General features: G+C 40.7%; 1 protein-coding gene across 6 annotated transcripts in view; it reads right to left on the reverse strand.

The window, feature by feature from the left end:
- Positions 1-20,585, reverse strand: part of SATB1 (SATB homeobox 1) — a 102,265-nt gene that overhangs the window by 44,358 nt on the left and 37,322 nt on the right. For 5 of the 6 annotated variants that reach the window (XM_065942721.1, XM_065942720.1, XM_065942719.1 and 2 more), the window contains 2 exons: positions 10,858-10,969; positions 7,382-7,836 (listed from right to left, as the gene is read on the reverse strand). In XM_065942721.1, coding sequence (XP_065798793.1) covers positions 7,382-7,836; positions 10,858-10,969 — 567 coding nt within the window. The remainder of the gene's footprint in view (positions 1-7,381; positions 7,837-10,857; positions 10,970-20,585) is intronic. The other variant, XM_065942722.1, reaches the window with a different exon arrangement.

The raw sequence follows: 20,585 nt of genomic DNA on the forward strand, positions 1-20,585 counted from the left end.
TCTCCTTCCTTTGAGTAGCTTAACTTGCCATGAAATCTTTCAGAGTGAGGATTGAGGCAAGTTAGGAATAAATGAAATTCTCATAATACAACAGCACTGAACTGTACAGTTCTCAAGCTGCCTGCACAAAGGCAGTGGAATGCCAACAGCCCAATATGTAAAGATACAAAGCCATTTCGAGAGAAGCAGGGTTTACAAAGAAAAGACTGGAAAATGAATCGCAACACACTAGGAAAGAGTATCACTAAGCCATCATCTAAGACGGACACGAGGGTTTCATAGGCAATAATTTTACGTTATTCCTTGGTTTTCAAACTACTGGAGTCAATGACAAGTGATTCTATTTACAACTTAAGGAGACTATCCTGACAGCCCCCAAGCCTGCTATACACCACCCAGGAACAGGCTGAAATTCTGAACTTCACAAACCACCCTTAACATGAGACACACAGCCCCTTTTCCATATTGCAAAATAGCATCGTAGTATGCCATGGAAAAGAATATTCTCAAATTCTGTAATAATCCCATTTCTTGAGCAATATTTTTATTAGTGCTAGAAGAAACGCACAAACCATTATTAGGAAACTCCTTCCAGGTGTTCCTCCCAAATAACAGAGTGCTGTCCACCACTTTAATTTTTGGAAGAATTTTTTTTTTTTTTTTTAATGGGTGGTTTCCCACAATTGTCTTTAAGGGAGTATATGAACTACAAGAATTGGAAACATTTCCTGCCTATTTGGTAAGGGCTGAGTAGCCCTCACCTCTTCAGTCTTCTACATAAAATAGCACGTGGAATGCCAAGTCATGTTTGCTTCCTACATTTCAGCTTATCAGGATAAAATGTTGTCAAGACCTCTTTATAATTTGCAAATTTCACTTTCTGATAACCCTGAAAAAATGAAGATGGGGTACATCGTCAGGGAGGTAATGTGTCAAAACCACCAAGCCGTGGGGTTAAGCACTGCAGTTTTTCCATGGTTTCCTAGAAGCACAAACCTGGTTTTGTTCCCAATTCCTCAGGGATAATGTGGCCTATTGCCTCAAGATAACAGTTGGGTACATACAATATAAAAGCGGTGTCCACTTTAAAAATGACCTGTAGACTGTTGTTAAAAAGAGCCTCCAACAGCCTCAGAGGGCTCAGGAGTTCATCTGAGTTTCTCACTTGGCCCACACAAGGGAAGCCAGCTTCATCCTAAGAAAGGCGACTGAAGAATGAAGGGTATGTGTCCTATCGTTCATGATGCTGACAAGTAATGCTGCAACTGTGTTTACACAAAAGCAAAACATCCAGTCAATTTAACTAAAATCTAGTCAAACAGGCAGTCAATCACACAGCTATTTAATTTGCGCAAGGCCAACTAATTAGATTGACTGGGTTTTTGATATGTCATGTTGAAACCAAAAAATGCAGGTCTCAGAAACAATGTTTTATCATAGGTGGTTAAAAAAAAAAAAAAAAAGCCCCTGCTCTGCAATCTTGCCCACCAAATGGGGATAAAAAATTTTAAAGATATTAAAAGATGTACTTGGCAAAGCAGTCTATCTTAACTATAGGGAAAGAGATATTAACATATAGTACATAAAAATACAATGTTATAAATTCCTCAAGTAAATAATCTAATACCCTTTAATATTATCCCGGAACAATGCCTGTCACATGTTTGAAAAATATTTACTAAATGGATTATGTGTACTTGCAGCATAAAAGGAAAACATTACAAACAGGTGACAGAAACTTAAGAACAAGTTATGCTCCCCATGGGAAAATTTTAAAGGTAATTATTAATTTACTCAAACCAAGCCTTCAGTGAAAAGTTACGTGGCACTTTGTAGTATGTTTATATGTAGTAACTGTTCAGTAATTTAAAAAAATGTTGTGGCAACATAGATGGAACTAGAAATTATCATACTAAGTGAAGTGAGTCAGACAAATATCACATAATGTTGCTTATATGTGGGATCTAAAATATGACACAAATGAACTTACTTACAAAACAGAAATAGATTCACAGACTTAGAAAACAAACTTATGGTTTTCAAAGAGGAAGGATGAAGGGATAAGTGAGGAGACTGGGATTAATGCATACACATTGGCATATAAAAATAACATATATGTAAATAAACAATATATGTAGACATGAAATATAAACAAGGACCCAGGGCACAGCATAGGGAACTATAATCAATATTTGGTAGTAAGGGAAAAGAATCTGAAAAGGAATATACACATATGCGTACACATGTGTATGTGTACACACATATATGTATGTGTATATACATTCATATATAAAATCTGATTCATTGCTGCACCTCTGAACATAACATCATAAATCAACCATAGCTCAAAAAATAATTTTAGATCAGAACAGATCCTATAAACATTTAGGATGCTATTACATTCGGGAAATTTGAAATTAGATATTCAGAGATCTCAACTCAATATCCTTTCTTTCCACTAGAGAACCACGGTGAGAAAACCAACACATGAAGAAATACATAACAACATCAAGTCTCATTAACACGAGACTCAGTGATTCCTGTGTAGCTTAGAGTAACAGCAGGTCACTTGGGAGAGAATTTAGAAATTTCTCTAACCACATTTTGAGGTCAGCATGATGTCCCACTTGAGCATACAAAGTGTTTTCAGGACAAAGCATTTTATTTTCACTTAATTATTCTAACAAGAGCAAGTACGGGTTTTCTGCCTGGGATGTGTTGGAAGGTCTAGATTGATATCTCAAATCCTGGGAGATTCCAAGAGCTCTAACACAGCCAGTGTAGACAGTCTCAGGTGTTTTACAAAACCTTCAGGGGTTTTTTTTTTCCCTTCTTTTTTGGCCCAGGCTTTCAATGAGGGGAGTGCCCCCTGGTGGAAATGCTTGAAAATATTATTAGAAAACGTTTTGATTAGAATGTGTTAATTACTTTCAAAAAAATGACGTCACTTGAGAAAATTCTGGACGCAAGATGACTGCTATGAGAATTACAATTTGGGAACATACATTTTGGTCCAGCTCAGGCTGCTGTGACTTGAGCAGCGGCATTTATGATTTCAAGATGTATGTGGTCTTGTTTCCTGTTTCTCATGGCTGAAAATCTAGTTCAGATTGTCACATTAGGTCAAGGTCATTTGTAGTAATCCCCCATGGTGGATAATAAGAAAGATCTCTTATCAAAACTCTTATTCATGCTAAAAATACAACATGTCACGGTCACTGTGTACCCTGCTTACTCTCGCTGACTAAAATACATCAATATTGGGCCCTACAGGTGCTCAGTACATTTGTTGAACAAAATTAAAATCATCAGTCATTCGTGTTTCCAAAAAGAACTTGCATTTTGTATGTTATACAGTGAGTTACCAGCACCTCGTGGATATCAATTTTATGGGAAATGAGAAGTTGCTCTTCATTGTACTTTGTGTCATCAAATCGTTCAATATGTGCTCCGTACGTGAAAACATGAAATTATTCTGTGTCGTCATTCCACGACAGTTGTCAGAATTCTAATATTTTCAATTAAAGAGTGAACTTGCTGATGAATTCCTAAACCTTTTTTATATTCCAGAAAGAGTTTACAAGTAAAATTCATTAGTAATTGGAAAAGAAAGAAAAACCTTCAATAAATACTATCAGTACTTCCAAAAGCTAATTATGAATTCTTGAAAACAGCAGATAAGCGAAAGAGACTGCCAATCTGAACAAAGGCCTGTCTGGCCTCCTGTTCGTCTCCTCTTTGAACATAATCACTGATTCAAATAGATTTTTATCAGCTTCATGGAACTTCAAAGCCCTCAGAAGAAAAATGTGATTTGATGAAATCGCCTCCTAAAAATAAAACATGTAGCATACTCTTCAGGGCTACCTGCCTCTGCCATTTGGTGAATTTTTAATCACGTGTCCAGGTGAAAGACTACTTTGAAGCTCCACCTACTCCCCTGGACTCAGGCCAAGCAAGTTATAAGCAGACACATTTATCTCTGCCTTTTGGGAGGCCAAACCAGAGCTGTCACGTTGGGGTAATAGCACCTTTTTACCTTTTATTCAATAGTAATATGGAGAGTGGACTTTTCTTAAATTACACTGCGAAGAATTATAGGAACACAGTAGCAATTTCTGTTATACTTAAGCAGGCAAATTTCTCTCTACCACATAATTTACAGGACTCAAATTCAATAAAACATTACATGATGGTCCATTACTGTTATCAGTTTTGAATAATCCATCTTCATTCTTTATTTTACTGGAAAACAAAGTGTGCCAAAGACAAGCGGAGGGGGGGCAGAAAAAAAGCCACTGGATGGGATTAGAGTTAAACTCTGGGTTAAATTTTTTAAAAAAGGGGGAGGCACTAAAGAATGTATTTCCTTCTATAATGACCTTTAAATAGCAATAATACAGAGAAGTGAATTGAAATGTATAAGTCTAGAAGCATCAGCAATTAATTTTAGCCATGGGTTTCCATTAAAAAGACATCTAGTAGGCATAACTGAATGAATGGCAGATGCTAAGAACTGGTATCTTCAGTAGCAATTAAAGAACATATGCCCCTCAATTCAGAAGAGAAGTCCTCAAAACAAAAAATGATATCAATTTCATCACAAACTTTCAGAAAAGGCAGACTTTTTAAAACCTCTTTGTTTTTAGACCTTTTCAAAAAAGTGATACATGAACATCTTAAGAGAGAGATAGATTTTAAATTAGGAGACCCAATTAATACGATGAGAAAATTCTCCAAAGAAGAGTTAAAGCAAGAGATCCAGGATTTTAACATTACACAGAGCTGTCAATGGCTAAAACAGTCTCAGCTCACAATACCACTATCTATTATACGTATGTTTTCATGTACTGTTTATAGGGGGCCAGCATCTTTATCCGATCACATCATAGAACTCTGCATTTGTATGTACATATTTTACATTAATTTTTTTTAAACCTGGAGCTGGAACTGCACATTGTAATAAGCGCACACAAACGTGTGCGTGGTTTAACTCTGCAGAGCTCCTGCTCTATACATATGCATTAGCATGTGTATTTTCGTCCTCCACACGCATACCATACACTCTAACGCTGCACCTGCTTTTATTGAAATGCATACACTTTGAAATAAACACACTACATGCACGCATATGAATGTATAATCATTTAAATAAATGCAGCTGCGTGTGTGCGCGTGCGTGAGCATGGCGTTTCAGTATGACCACCGAAAAGACATGCATGCTTGCATGCTCTAAAGCAAATTCCCCAAAAGTGGATCCTTAAATACACATTAAAAAATTACTTTCATTGAAATCAGACAGCTACAAATATGGCCAACATTCACTTCGACAGAGGAGTCCCAATTACCAATATAAAGGTTTAAAACCAAACCCCTCTGTCACTGGGGGCTCTAGACAATTTTTCAGTAATGACTGTTTCTCAACTGGCTATTATTAATAAAGAGATGGATATCAAGCTGTATCCAGTCTTCATTCCCCTTTCTCCCTCAAAAACATTAAGTCACTGTTTTTGATGTTAACCACAGAAATAGCTATCTTTTTGGAGAGACTGATAGGGTATAAAAAAGGGAGAACTCCGCCTTTTTCCCAGTAACAAATCCTACTGCTATCTATGGACTCTGTCCACGTGAAAACCCAAGAAGAACAACTGGTCACTCTCCAGGGTGATGCCTGGGACACGGCAGCCCCAAAGGTGAAAAAAATGCCCTGATGGGGGTAACCTAATCCTTCTCTCCTTTAGCTGAACACTCTTTACCATATAAAACACACTTTCCCAGGTCCTTTAAGAAATAACAATTTGCCCAACTTCCGAAATGTTTACCAGTGAATCTGTGAGTCATTTGTGTCCATGTCAATGCTATCTTTGTGGGCATTCAATTCAGTTCAACAAGCATCTTATTGAACTTTTATGCAGAGACCTGCCTGGTTTTTGCCCAGGACTGAGAACTACTGGTAGTTAACTGCTATTCACAAAAGTAATGACGCTGCCAGAAACGTGAGTATCGAGAAGGTTGACTTGATTCTTTCATCTGTTCACTTTATTTTTCTAAAATAATGATCCTCCAACTGAATAGGGGTGTCAGATTAAATGTACCAGCTAATAATGAATACATTTTTAAGTTAAAGATATAAAACTAGGCAAATGCTTACAATTTTGCAACCTGAGGAAAAACTTTTGAACCATCCCTTTAAACACAGACAAATGATGTACCAGAAAAAGTTAAAGAATCCGAAAACAAACACTGAGATAAAGGTTTTGTAAGGCCTCCTAACTTTCAATCCAGCAAAGGCAAGCCAAAAATAAGTCACAGCTGGGATTCTCCTAGGTATGGAAACTCTGCCAGCAAGGAATTAATACTAGATATTTTTGTACCAGGATTTTATTCTTATAATCATGTAATAAACAAAATAACTTAAATATGAAAGGAAAGTATGAGTCAGGCTTAAAAAAAAAAGCCTGACAAAAGAAATAACAGTGGTAAAACAAGAAAGTTAAAAGACATCATGTCCTCACTGATAATCAGAGTTACACGTTCTTCTGGGTTATTTTTTGGGGTGTGTGTGTGTGTGTGTGTGCGCGCGCAAGCCTGGGCCAGAAATAAACACCATATATATTGTACTAATTGCCAAAAAGAGAAAAAAAAATCCTCTCATTAACTTTTGTTTAGGGCTTTTCAAAAGTGTTTATCTTAGGCCTTCCCTTGGATCACCCTCTAAATATCTCCCCTGCTAAATATTCTCCCTGTTGATAGTATCTTCACAGAAATTCTCCCAGGAGGACAAAGGTGTGAACACAACGGGTGTATGCAAAACTCAGTGAGAAGTCTCAAACAAGGCTTCCAAGGGCAAGCCTACCCACTACAGGGCCTGTTTTATAAACAGTTTTACTGAAACACCATACCCACATCCATGCATTTACTTCTATGGCTACTATACCCTCAAAGCCTAAAATTTTAACTGTATGGCATATTACAGAAAAGGTCTGGCTGATCCCTGGTCTAGGAAAGGAAGCTGGTCGGCTAGAAGCCTGAAGTTCTACCAGCGGCCTTGACCAAGTCCTGTAACCTTTCTCCCTCGGCTCTGAACACTCTATGTTTCCATTAGGTAAAAGCATAGGTAATGTCAACTTTTGACATTTGTTCGTTCAAAGCCCCTGATTCAGGATTCATCTGTACATAGCTTTCTCTTGGTAGGAGAGGTTTCTGCTAAGGAGAGAAGTGCTTAAATGTAGGCACCCCCAGGAACAGACAATAGGATCACGTGGAGAGCAGGAGAAAACGTTAACATGGGACACAGCAGCAGAATAAAGGTTAGCACAGCCAGGATGAAAGAAGGAAGAGCAAGACAGAGAGGAACCATGTTCAAATGAACAAAACTGACCTGAGTTCTGTTAAAAGCCACACGTGCAAATACTGCCTGGGAGATTCCTGCCCGTTTCAGTTCATCACGTACCCACTGGTAGATTTCGGAAGACACCTCTGTGTTGGTGGAAACCTGCTGCTCCAAAGGTTTATTCATAGACCTGCTGACGGGGGGAGGGTGGTTCAAGTACTGTTGGTTTAAGGACTGCTGGGCTAGGAGTCTGTTCACGGCATATTGCTGGTTCAGCAGCTGGGCCATCACCAGCTGCTGGTTGACCAGCTGAGGGCTGATGGGCGTCGACACCAGCCCAGGGTGCAGGTTGGGCAGCGGCGTCCGCACGGATGGCTGACTGCCATGGGACAGCTGGGCAGGCGAGGGGGGCTGCTCCGCTGTGCTCCCCGGGGCGGGCTGCTGGCCGAAGCTGACGTGGTTGGCACCCTGCTGGGACAGCTCCGACAGACTATCCATTTCCACTGCAGCGGGCGAGAGGGAGAACCACGTTAGCCAACGGTACCCACACTGCTGAGGAGCTCTGAGCGTCCCCAAACACGGAGCGGCACGGGGCGCGCTGAAGGTCCAACGAAACCAAGGACATCTCAGGATGGAACCCAACCGACTGTGAGTTTACCTTTCTTTTCACACCCGGCCACCAACTCTGAAAAGGGGAAAGCACTTTCTAATGCTGTAAAGTGGCTTAGATTTAAGGCCCGAAATCAATTATTTTCACATTCTACTCGACTAATTTTGGGGTCACCAATAGTTCACTATTAATTCTGATCCCATGAAGGCTTATAAAACCAAAAGTTTATTTCAAAACAGCTTCTAGGGAAACTCCCTGGAGGCCTAGTAGTTAGGGATTGGTGCTTTCACTGCTGAGGACCTGGGTTCCATCCCTGGCCAGGGAACTTAGATCCCACAAGCCAGGCGGTACAGATGCCCACCGAAAAAAAATTCTAGAAAAACACTAGTTGCTTACTGGTGACTAGAAAGAGTGAAGCTAAGAAAATATCATATGCAACTGTAGAAAAAAAGAAATATTCAAATATATATATATGTATATATATATACAGTGATCCCATGGACTGTAGCCTGCCTAGCTCCTCTGTCTACGGGATTTTCCAAGCAAGAGTACTAGAGTGATTTGTCATTTCTGATTCCAGGGGATCTTTCTGGCCCAGAGATCAAACCTCAGTCTCTTGTGTTTCCTGCATGGCAGGTGGATTCCTTACCACTGTGCTACCTGGGAAGCCCTATGTATATGTATATTTACAATGAGAAAATACTTGGACATACATATATAAGCCTCCTTGGTGGCTCAGCTGGTGAAGACTCTGCCTGCAATGCGGGAGACCTGGGTTTGAACCCTGGGTTGGGAAGATCCCCTGGAGGAGGGAAAGGCTACCCACTCCAGTATTCTGGCCTGGAGAAGTCCAAGGACTCTATAGTCCATGGGGTCGCAAGGAGCCAGACACGACTGAGTGACTTTCACTTCACTTCACACGTATATAAACTGTTACCACTTCAAGAAAAAGGTTTGAAAGAAAAATGATCGAAATGGTATTTACGTTCAATTTTAAACCAGTTGTGAGTTTAAGAAAGCAATCAATATAATCAATGAAAGGGGTCATCATGATAAGTAATGGTGACTGAGTTCAGACTGAACCCTGGGCTGAGTGTCTCACATGTCCTGCTTCACTGAATTATAACTCTCAAGTTAGGTGGCCCTGAGTGCTGCAATCATTGCTTAGAATGAAGCAACCGATTTATTGCATCGCAAGCCAGTGTACCCGGTGTTGCTAAGATCCAGATGCTTCTTGAAGAAGCTACGGCCATCACCAGATACTAATGACAATCTTTCAAGGGAGAGGTGGGGAGTCGTCCCAGTGCAAGGTGATGCTGTCACCATTTTGCAATTTATTATCACCCACCAGGGATGGATGCTTCTCCCTTGGCTAGACACCTCATGTGGACCAGCTGAGAGGGAGCAGTAAGGGCGTCAAATGCTTTGCGGCTACAAGGAAGAGACAGCTTTGATGCTCTGGAACTGAGAGTTGAGGATAGTAGGTGAGTGAGTCTTTCTAAACAGCATACCATGGGAATCCCCTGGGCGCCCAGTGGTTAAGATTCCATGCTTTCACAGCTGTGGGTCTAGGTTCGATCCCCAAGCCGTGCGGTGCAGCCAATAAATAAACAAAAAAATAGTACACCATGCCTCTCATGTGTGGACTCTGGGTTGATTTTCATCATCATTTCTCTTTTTATTAAATATTCCGACTTTATATTTAGAGGAACTTATCATATCGCTATAATCACTGATATATGCAAAACATAACTAAGAACTGGGGAAGAAACTTCCATTTCTACCAGTGCTATCAGCCCAAGTGGGCCATTCATAGGGAATAGTAATTCAAGCAATTATTCCAAAAAATGATGTATTGTCTTCATTACAGCTCTAAGCTATAAAAGGCAAAGAATTTGTTTTGGTAGATGGATGATTTTGCTTCAAATATTAAAAGCTAAAACAGGCTCAAAATTCAGGTTCTCCTGCCTCTTAAAATCTTAAGGAGAAGTTATTATTGCTGTTTTATTAAATCAATGTAATGGAAGTAAACAGAGATAGGCGGAAAACATGACATAATGCTATGCATATTAAACATCCCATTCCTATACTATTTTAAAACATTTATTTGGAAGGTACAAGCATGTGAAAGAAAACCTTAATAGAAATTAAAACATTAACCTTAATCACAGTGTTTGCTTCTACAAACACTAACAGACTCAACAGGGGAAAAAAAGTCATAATCTAAACGCTCAGGTACAACACACAACTTTTATCTGTCACTTCACACTGCAAATAATTTTAATGTGTTCCCTGAGTAACAAATATTGACCTAAAGTTACACATTAAGATAGGAGGCCTGGCGTGGAGAGTGGAGGAATGATGCAATGGTTCTTGGGTGATGGATGGTCCAGAAAGCAGCAGACCCACCCAAAGCCCCCATCTAGGGCACTGGAGACAACAGCTCCACTCATCACCTGATCTCCACTGCGGAGACTATAAATACAATTTAATGTCTTTAATCACTGGGTGTAAAATCTGGCACTTTCCCTTCTTCTCCAACAAAACCAACCAACCAAACAAACAAACCCATAAAAGCATGACTTATCTCTGAGAACCCACAGCCACTCTTAGCTATTCCAGGCCTGGTGAGGCCTTCACTGAGATGTTAAAAAAATGACAGCCGCCCCCCTCCCCGCTCTCGCCTCCATCTCCTGCATGTCTGACAACCAAGTCAGTTGGGCTGATTTAAACACAAACATTTACTGAATTTAATTATCTCATTATACTCAGACCCACTCCCCACCCTCCAAGAAACAGTCTAAATCCATCTCTAAATGGGCGATCACGAGGCCTGGCTGCACATGTGACTTGGAGAGGCCTCCAAACGACACGCGGCGGTATGGAGCCACGGCTGCCACGGCGGGCTGCTTACCCATCATATCTTTTGTCTTCTTGAAATGTTTGTACCACCTTCCAAATTCTTGACATTTTGCCGCTGAGACATTTGCATAGTAAGTGCTGTTCACAATGGAGGAGATCATGCTCTGCATGGAGAAGGGGGAGAACAGTTGTCATACATCGCGGCACGAGACAGAACATGGTCATGCTTTCAACTGTGCAAACTCGGTTTGGTTTTTTTTTTTTTGAAATCCATGGAGGACCAATACCCGTTTGCTTCGCCCTTTGGCCTAAAGCCGCGACTTCTTCAAAGCCACTAAGTAGATCCTCAAACGTTTATTTCAGTAGAAAGCCTCAGCCCACAGAGACTGCTATAAAGCGATCACACCCACAGATTTTGCTCCCGTATGTCTGGGAAATGTCATCTATTCCTGGGCTGACAACTGTCCACCCATCCCAATAAATCCAAACACTTGGAGATGACTTTCTGATCACAGCTCATAAATAAATGCCACTTTGTGGTCTGATGCCTAAATCTCCATCCTTGCAAGTCCCAGGATGGTCCAGGGACCAGCATCATCTGGAAACTTACTAGAAATACAGAAGGTTGGGCCCTAAGCTAGGCCAGGGCAATCACCATCTACATTTCAATCAGATCCCCAGGAGGGTTGCGTGCACATTAAAGTTTGGGAAACACCCCTTACACTGTTTATTCACAGTATTTGGGTTTCAATCACAGGTAAATTAACACTGTTCCAAGGCTGACTGACCACATTTAAGAAGAAACAACCTACTCACAAAGATCTTCTATCAGAAGAAAAAAAAAGCATACGGCCATCTTATTGCTAGCTTCATATAAAGTTTGGGTTTTGAATTTCAAACTAAGTGTAACATTTTTAAATATATGCATTTCATGGTGAACTGTTTCTCAAGGACACCACAAAAAAGAAAACAACCTATTTTGTCACTTATCTTCATCCTGTGTCTAACAAAAAGCTTGGAAAATAGAATCAACAGTTTAACATAGAAAAATGAAGACAGACGATGATTTTGACATATTACCGGGTATTTTTTTTCTTTTTTAAACTCATTTTCAACATGGAAAAGTATTTTCTTTCCTCCCAGTTTTGGTTCTGGTCATTTCAGTGACTTGATCCACAACACGCATACTCTCTAGTAGTGGCTAAATTAATTTCTCAATTGAGTTGTAGGAATAATTAGACTCTGCAGCACCAGTCTCCTATACGGAGAAACAGGAGAACTTACCTTTTGGACGCCAGTTGGTCTATGACAAGCAATTTACAGAAGTCAATTGTTTGGGAGGTGAGCCACAACCAGAAAAGCCAGTTTGGGAACAAAAGCATCTTTTACACCATTATCTTCTTTAAGCTACTTCTAATGTCGAGCACTTTTGGTTATCACTGATTCTCCCAACACCTCTCATCAGTGCTAATTTCGTAACACACACACATTCTCGTAACACGTAAATCTAGGGGATCTGGGAAGAACTTCCAGTGAAGGATAAGTTGGAGTTACATTATCGATGTAAAACATGGCTATCCTAAGAGCCACAATGACGTTTTTTTGACACTTTCTACTTGATAGTCATTTTCACATTTTATTTCTCTAAAAAGACATGCTTAATGTGCTCGTGATACTCTGCCATTAATTCAGACTCTGCCATTAATAAGAGTCTTCCTCAGTCCAGGGTACAAAAAGATACTTAGCAAGGTTGCCAAAACCAGAGCCAGAAATCTACCTGATCCAGTTAACAATCCATCAGCTTCAATCACACTTACTCTATTGTTAATGATGGATCAATAAAGTCAACGATAATAAAACTACGGAGATGACTGATGGATCATAGTGATTCTGCAAATGGGCGAGAGCCCATGTTCTTCTACTTTGGTCCAATTTTCAAAAAATTATTACTCTTCAATTTAGATAAGCTGGGAGATTCTTAAATGTTAAGGTAATAGTACATGCAAATTTTGCATGTAGCTTATTCTTAATTTTTAGAAAGGTATGAAATACTGAAACTTTGCTGAGGTTTTTGACAAACAAGTCCAGGCTACTTGACTTTGCCGATAGTTCTGTGTATGAGACTTGCTCTGGGCTGCACGCCTACTATGTGAGTGGCTGGTACTAGAGACACAAATGTGGTTAAAACACAGCCTTTGCCCACAAGAAGTTCACCCTCAATTAGGAGGAGACATGTAAACAGATCATTTCAATTTAATGTGATTCAGTAGACCCACAGAGGAAAATATATGGGGGGGGGGGGATATATAATGTGTGGGGAAAAAGAAAAAAAATCTGAAACATTCTCATAAAAGTAGAGCCCATATGTAACAGTGCTATGTAGTTCATTATTATCCATATGTGGAAAACAATATCCATATGTGCGTAATCATCAAAGCTTCCCCCTGCCCTCGTTTAACCCTAAATTGGTATGCGCTGTCCTTAAGTGACTTTCTGGATGCCTTCTCCTCTGTCAAGTGATGCATGCTTAGGGAAACTCTGATTAATGTAAATATTAGCCTAAGCGAGACATAAATCGAAAGGCTAATCCACAGGTTATGAAGCAGGCCAGAGCAGCTTTCTAGATTCTCCTTCTGTGCTTTCAGGGGGTTGGGAAATAGCCCATAATTCAGGTAACTTGGGGTCACCTCTATTTTTATTGGAACAATATGCAGTGATCTGTACAACTAGATGGCTCAGTCAGCCACTACATGAGACTTTTTTTCCCTTGTGGTAAAGTCTCTATTGAAGGCTTAGGCATGGCATCTGACTAGGTCTATGAGTTCCAAAGGAGGGAAGAGAGACCTCAGAAAATTGTGAGGCACGTGGTATTTGAAAGATCACATTTTGCTGTGTATGTTAAATTTGGACATGAATACCTATTGCTTTGATAACACAAACGACAGAGTCAAGATGATAACATTTTCCTACAGGGTGAGGTGGGAAAGGGGGAAGGTAGACAAAGATCCATGTTTCTAAGGAGAAAAGCTTGGGATGCTTCTGTCATCACAAGGAGATACTGATTCAAAAAGATTACTATCTAAAAAGATGACTCACTGAGTTCTGAGTCCATACAGGTCTGGGGCTCTGTATTTCTTTCCAGCCCAAATATGCCTGGCACTTATTACACACACATGACATTTTCAGCTGGTAAAGAAGCCGCCTGCAATGCAGGAGACCTGGGTTCGATCCCTGGGTTGGGAAGATCCCCTGGAGAAGGGAAAGGCTACCCACTCCAGTATTCTGGCCTGGAGAGTTCCATGGACTGTACAGTCCATGGGGTCGCAAAGAGTTGGACACTACTGAGAGACTTTCACTTTTCACATGTTCATGTGAACATGTGCAAGTCCCACATGCAAGTCCGAGCCATGCTGCACACTGGCGGGGCGACCTTAGCTGAATTAATCAACGACTAGGACCATCCCCCATGCTTAATGGGGATGACAGCAGCAACCACCTCATGGGGAGTTCTGAGAATCCATTAATTCATTCTGCGAATAACTATGAAACTCCTATTTTGTGTCTACCACTGGACTAGGTCACTGGAAAAATAACTTGACGAGGTACTTGGACAGACAATAAATAAAATAATGAATGTGGTGCAATTAGCACAGAGCCTGGACCACAATGAGCACGGAGTTAAGAGAAGTTAATTGCTATGACAACCCTGCGCCTCCCTTCACATTGGCTTTTATTATATGATCACATTTCAGATCAGTCCAAAGACTATGCTTTAAATAACTCAAGTCTTAGATATAGTTTTCAAACGAAGCATTAAGTCAGAAAAATTTTCTTACGAAGAACACACAGGATACAAATCAATGATCCAATGACTAGTCGGATCAAGGCATAACCAGAGAAAACCTCAACGGAAAAGAGCATTTCCATTGGAATCGTTTCAATATTCCAATCTGGTGGTACCTTCTGAAGCTGGCCTGCAGGCGCTCCTCTGACATGTCACCTCCACGCCCTCACCCATCTCTAGCTACAGCTGCTCAGCTAGGAGATAACTTCCGTGGGAACTACTGCAAAGCCCTTCCTGACAGCCCAAGTATCCCTTTCTTGGGCACCATGGCGGTCTTGTCAAGCTGTTTCTTTCCTGCTAGGCCGTGAGCCTCGGGGCTTATCTCCATATAGCCTGGGCCCATCACAGCGCTGGGCATGACGATGGGGATCAATGAAAGGTCACTGACATGGGTCATCTCTGCAGGCTACCAGAAACCCATCCTCTCTGCTTTCTTAAAGGTCAAAGGTTATTGCAGCTTCATTATCAGAGGAATCTTTTCAATCCATCACTTCTGGTTATCCAGCTCCCACCCAGAGCTCTTCGAACTCTTGGCTCTTGAATTTGCAAGAGATCCCGCCCCAGGCTTCCAAAGCTACATCCACACAGATGTCTCGGGAGTCACAGAGCTTTGTGGCTTGCCTTCTCCCAGATCGCCTATACCGATCCATGTGAAAGATCTCCCTCTCCCCGGCTCTTTCACAAAGATCTGTATGTGACTTGCCTGGCAAGTCCCATTTGGTGGCCAGCCTGCATAAAGCATCCATGTTCAGAGACGAAAATAACCAGGCTGATCAAACTCCTTTGGTTTAAATCCCAAGTTCAAATGCTACACAGACCCAGGAAGAGGCCTCGGCTTCCAGTGTCAGGAAATACAGTTTGGAAGTCGGCAGAAATTGGCTGTGGGTCTCCTAACCCCAGTGTGACACAATATTCTCATCCTAGGAGCCAAGTTGTAAGCTTTTCTAAGATCCATAAAGCACATGTCTGCGCTCCATGAGGAGCTCCGGCTCTTTCTGAGAGTCTGCTCGAGTTCCGATCTGAAAGAATGCCATCTTCACAGAAACCCGGGTTCTCTAGAATGATACCATCTGCCACAGGCTGAGCTTCCTTTTCAGCCAAATACATTATTTATAACCTTTCTAATTGTGAAAAGGTAAGGGTGGAATTTTTCTACCGCCTGGCTTCGATATGGTTAGAACATTCTGAACCTTTGCTCTCAAAGATTGCTGGGTCTCTGAATTTGAAAAACAAAAAGCAACCCCAAACCCACAAGGAACTGGTGGAGGTCACACACATTTCCAAAATATTTTATCCTTTCAACGCCCTGCTAGAATAGGACATACACTGGGGGTATGTATTTATAACAATTTAGAAACCAAAGGAAGATAAGCTTTCTTTTTCTCCTTGGTCATCTGATAGCCAAGGAAAGAGGTTTGGTAAGAGGTGAGACCTTCTGGAAAAAAAAAAAGGTTCACCAACTGGGGGAAAAACAGTGATCTGATTACCCTTAAAATGGCTTTGTTGTGCCTTTAACAACAACAAAAAAAACCCAGCCCCAAACAATGCTAATCAGGTTATTCAATCATTTAAACCAGAACTGTTCATGCTTTTCTGCCAAATCAACCAACCACAGCAAAATCTGTTATCTGTGATTGCTCAGCTTCCAGTCAAAGAAACACTTAACCCCCACTATACCAAAAGTTTTCCAAAATGCCATGCTCACTGGAAAGAAAGAGAATGTCATGACATAGGGAAAGGGAACCTGGAGGGCTGGAGCCTAAACCTGCATATTAGGACAGAACCTACTCCAGTCTGCACCAGAAGCTAGCGGTTCCCCAGCACTCATGTGAGCCCCAGCCACGCTTCCCCTGAACATTTTTTTTTTTTAAACAGGACTGTGATATCATGTTCAAAACTTACTAAAGACTTGAGGATGGTGTAACTGAGGTGGGAGGAGGCAGCCAGAGCCTCTGCAAAACAGTGGGTCCCCCATATTTAAAGCTTTCAGGCTCCATCAGCAGAGAGGGCAAAAGCTACAACATCTTATTTACACAATTATCTAAATACGATTAAACAGCTGATGGACAAATATTAAACTGGAAAATGTATAGTCATTTCAGCTTAATGTAATCCTCTTTCTGTAAACACCCAAGATGATTTTTTTCAACCAGAACAGTCCTGACATCTCATAAGCCTAAGGGTGAATAGCAAGAGATTGTTTTTGATAGTTATAAATATTCAAAAGACATGCAGACCATCTGCTTTCATAATACAGGTAAAGCAAGACTGAAATGGGGACTGCTGTATAAAAATGATTCTTTTAACAAAGTCTTCCTCTCCTCGAAAACTATAAAGACAGATGTCAAAAACTGTTTACACAGAGCAATCAGGAGCGTGCAAAATGTAATATTCCTTTTACACTCGGTGCTTGCTAAAGAGATTTTTTTTTCCCTTTTTCTTCCCATCTGTGTGTTGCAACACATTTCTACAAGTTAAAAACATTTTTTTTCAAACAGAGATCTCATGAATACCCAAAAACATGCTATCTGGTTTCTGAATGCTAATTAATTTCAACTAAGGAATCTGAATATCTGCTTCTGTAGAAAGGAATGTATGTTTTGAATCGCAATACTCTAGAGATGGCAAGGGAACTCATCTTGCACAGGTTTAATTCCGTGAGGCGATTGTTCATGATTCTTACCTTGTCGATAATATGTATCTGGCCCATCCATGTCTTAAATGAAAGCCCATCACTGCTAATGTCTTTGGCATAAAGTCTAAGATAATTGTTTTCTGAAATAAATGTCGATGCATGTAAAATGTATATACAGAAACCTTTAACTTCTCAGGTGACATAGAGCAATGCTTTAGCAAGCTCCACAGTTAATTTTCAGGCCTAGAACACTAATCTTGACAGTAACCTTTTTATGTATTGTATTAATGGCACAGAGACATTAAGCACCTTTTTATAATTTTCAATAAAATGAGCATTTACTGAACAATCTGTCAAACTGCTGGCTCTCTCTTCCCTAAATTTTATTTTTTGAGAAGTGTGTAACTTCACAGGCCTGGATGGCCCTCTGCTTTCTCCAGGTCTTGTCTGCCTGCGGCCTGAATTTTCACAGCAGGTTTTTCGAGGCATGTGGGAAACTTAAAAAGGTCAAACTTGAACTTCAGATCAAATGACATCAACTCCATACTCAAACACAGTTTTCACAGGGATTCTCAGTCAGCAGGGTTTTCTTTTCATCCCAAAGGACATCAAACACTACGAACAAGCTCTAAAAAGCATCGCAGGAGGCAGGGCCATGGGGTGAATCTGCTGAAAACGCTCAGGTAGGCCCCGTCTGGTGTTGGGGGAGGAGAAGGCGAGGTCCCGGCTGGGCTACAGTTTATGGGAAGCAAACAACAGGGTTTCTAAGGGTCCTGTTTGGTTTGTGATGTTAGCTTACGTTCCCCCAAATCCCTCCCTCTGGATCCTCTTCTGCTTTCTAAGTTATGCTCTTGGGAGATACAACTGGGGCGTGGCCGGTATCTCGATGTGTGGAGAAGAGGCTGCTGCTGCTAAGTCACTTCAATCGTGTCCGACTCTCTGCGACCCCACGGACGGCAGCCCACCAGGCTCCTCTGTCCACGGGATTCTCCAGGCAAGAATACTGGAGTGGGTTGCCATGTCCTTCTCCAGAGAAGAGCTGATCACTTCTAAATTTGACTTAAACTCCATGTGTCACAGTTATGGCTCTTGCCATTTTGATCAGTCCTGGAGCCAGAAAATGGCCCCTTCACAGAGTCACCCTTGCATCGTGCTAAAAACAGAAACTGGGTCCAAAGCTCCAGAGGAATACAAAAGGAAGCATCGTGAGAACCTGCGCGATGCTGCTTCAATCCTCTTACTGCAGTTCCTAAAGACGAAAATGTCATCATTTCAAAGCATGGAAATTTTACGTAATGATTTAAATGGGCAATTCATAATTTTTTAAGGAAATGCTGGTTCACAGTTCATATGACTTTTCTGCATAATTAAAGTAATTTTACATAAGGCCCAGATGATATCTTTTGACGAAATTCTCCATGCATTTTGTGTAAGTATCCATCTAGATCTTTCTTACTGTTGGCAAAGAGCTTAGATTAGAAAATACTTGTTAAAAAGTGTATTATTACAAAAGGGTTTGTAGTATTTCAAATTAATTGCACGTAGAGGCTTAAGTTTGTTCATCTGCAGGATGAAGTGAAATGGACTAGATAATCTGCAAGGTCCCTTCTCACAGCCTGGAGGCTCTAGGAGACCTCTATTTATTCCCAGACACAGGTCTTACAGGGTCTTCTCCAGCGACTGAAGACAATGCAACTGTAATACACATCATCCATTCACTGTGCAGACATGCACAACTATAGCTTTATTTTTGAGGAATGTTGAAGTCCCTTGGTATCGTGCTTAATAATGTGATTATTAAAAATATACTATTATTAAATACTATGCTACTCCAAATAGAATTTTCACAAGTTTTTCATTAGATATATCTAAATCTAATGAGTCTTATTTGATTTTATAGTGAAAATTATTTCCCAAGATTCTCAATCTTGAGCACCTGGGATGCTTGCTTCTTCTTTCTCTGATGGCCCTTATGTGGTTAAATCTCCCATTCTCTGTGATGATTAAAATTTTTTGAATCTGTACTTAGAAATAGATACCCAATTGGTATTAAATTTCAGAGGTCCTAAATACAGCATTTTGAAAAACTTCAAGCCCCAGAGTGAAAACAAGAACTAAACTAGCTTGAGCAATCCATTTTTCCAAAAGTAAATACTAGAATTAAGTTCTGTAACACTTCACAGATTTTTATATTTCTTGCTTCGTTGTATGAATGCTATTAGCTTTTTAAGCCACAATGCCTAAAAAAGTGGGGAGAAAAGTTAAGTCTGGTTTTCAGCTTTTTACAGGGCCAAGAACTTTCCTTGGGAGTCTCATGAAACTGACAGAAGCTCTTCCCCCATACAAACTCCCCCAAAGAGGCTTGGAACTTCAGGGTCTGTGCAAACCCTTTGGAGCAGGGCCCACTGGTCTGACTTAGAGCTGATCCAATATTTCACAGGAAAATGAGGCTAAATCATGGCCTTGGTTTCTGTGTTCTGTTAGTTCCCCCATGTCTACTAGAGGAAAATAAACCAATGTCACCTCTGGATGAGGTCATAGAGAAAAATCAAATTAATCTAGGTCATCTCTATCAACATCATGAAAAAGCTTCACCGTTAAGGAAAATGCCAGATTCTGGTAATCACCTCTCTGGGAGTTACAATGAAGCAGTAAAAATGTGCCGGACAGGCTGTCGGTCATGAAATAAGGAGCCCTGTCTGTCCATGGCGGGGGCGTGAGTTCCACGCTGAGCTGGTGCTCCCGCAGGAGGGTGGACAAACCAACCCCCAGAGGCCTGCTCTGGAATGGCTGAGCACTCATCTCCACCTGCAGCTCTCTCTGAATTCCAGTGATCCTGGTCCCGCACACAGCTAACTTTTTACACATCACATGTTTATAGCCCTAAACGGAGTCTCCAAGGCCAAATGTGAACTCTGGAGCCTCAGCTGATGGAGGCATGCTGTAGGCTAACCAGGGTGGTACTAAGTATTAGCATTTCCATTTTGGCAGCATCAGAATGTTGGGCTATACATCACTCGATTCTGCTACTGACATTCCCCTCCTTCATACTTTCGTCAATATGAGAAATAGACAAACAAATTGACTAATAGTAAAAAAGCGTGGATCTTAAATATGAGATGATTGAGACAAAATGAAAACTATCAGTCAGGCTGAAATACATGATTATAAAAGAAACACTTTTATGTGCACAGAAATAAGTTGCTAACGACTATGCTTAACAGTGACATATAATTAGGTCTTTTATAGCATCTTTTCAGATCTCTGGGTCCCATGATGATTATTCTGCTTACAAACATAC

This window comes from Muntiacus reevesi, chromosome 8 (assembly GCF_963930625.1).
Source record: "Muntiacus reevesi chromosome 8, mMunRee1.1, whole genome shotgun sequence".
In the NCBI taxonomy this organism is placed as follows: Eukaryota; Metazoa; Chordata; class Mammalia; order Artiodactyla; family Cervidae; genus Muntiacus; species Muntiacus reevesi.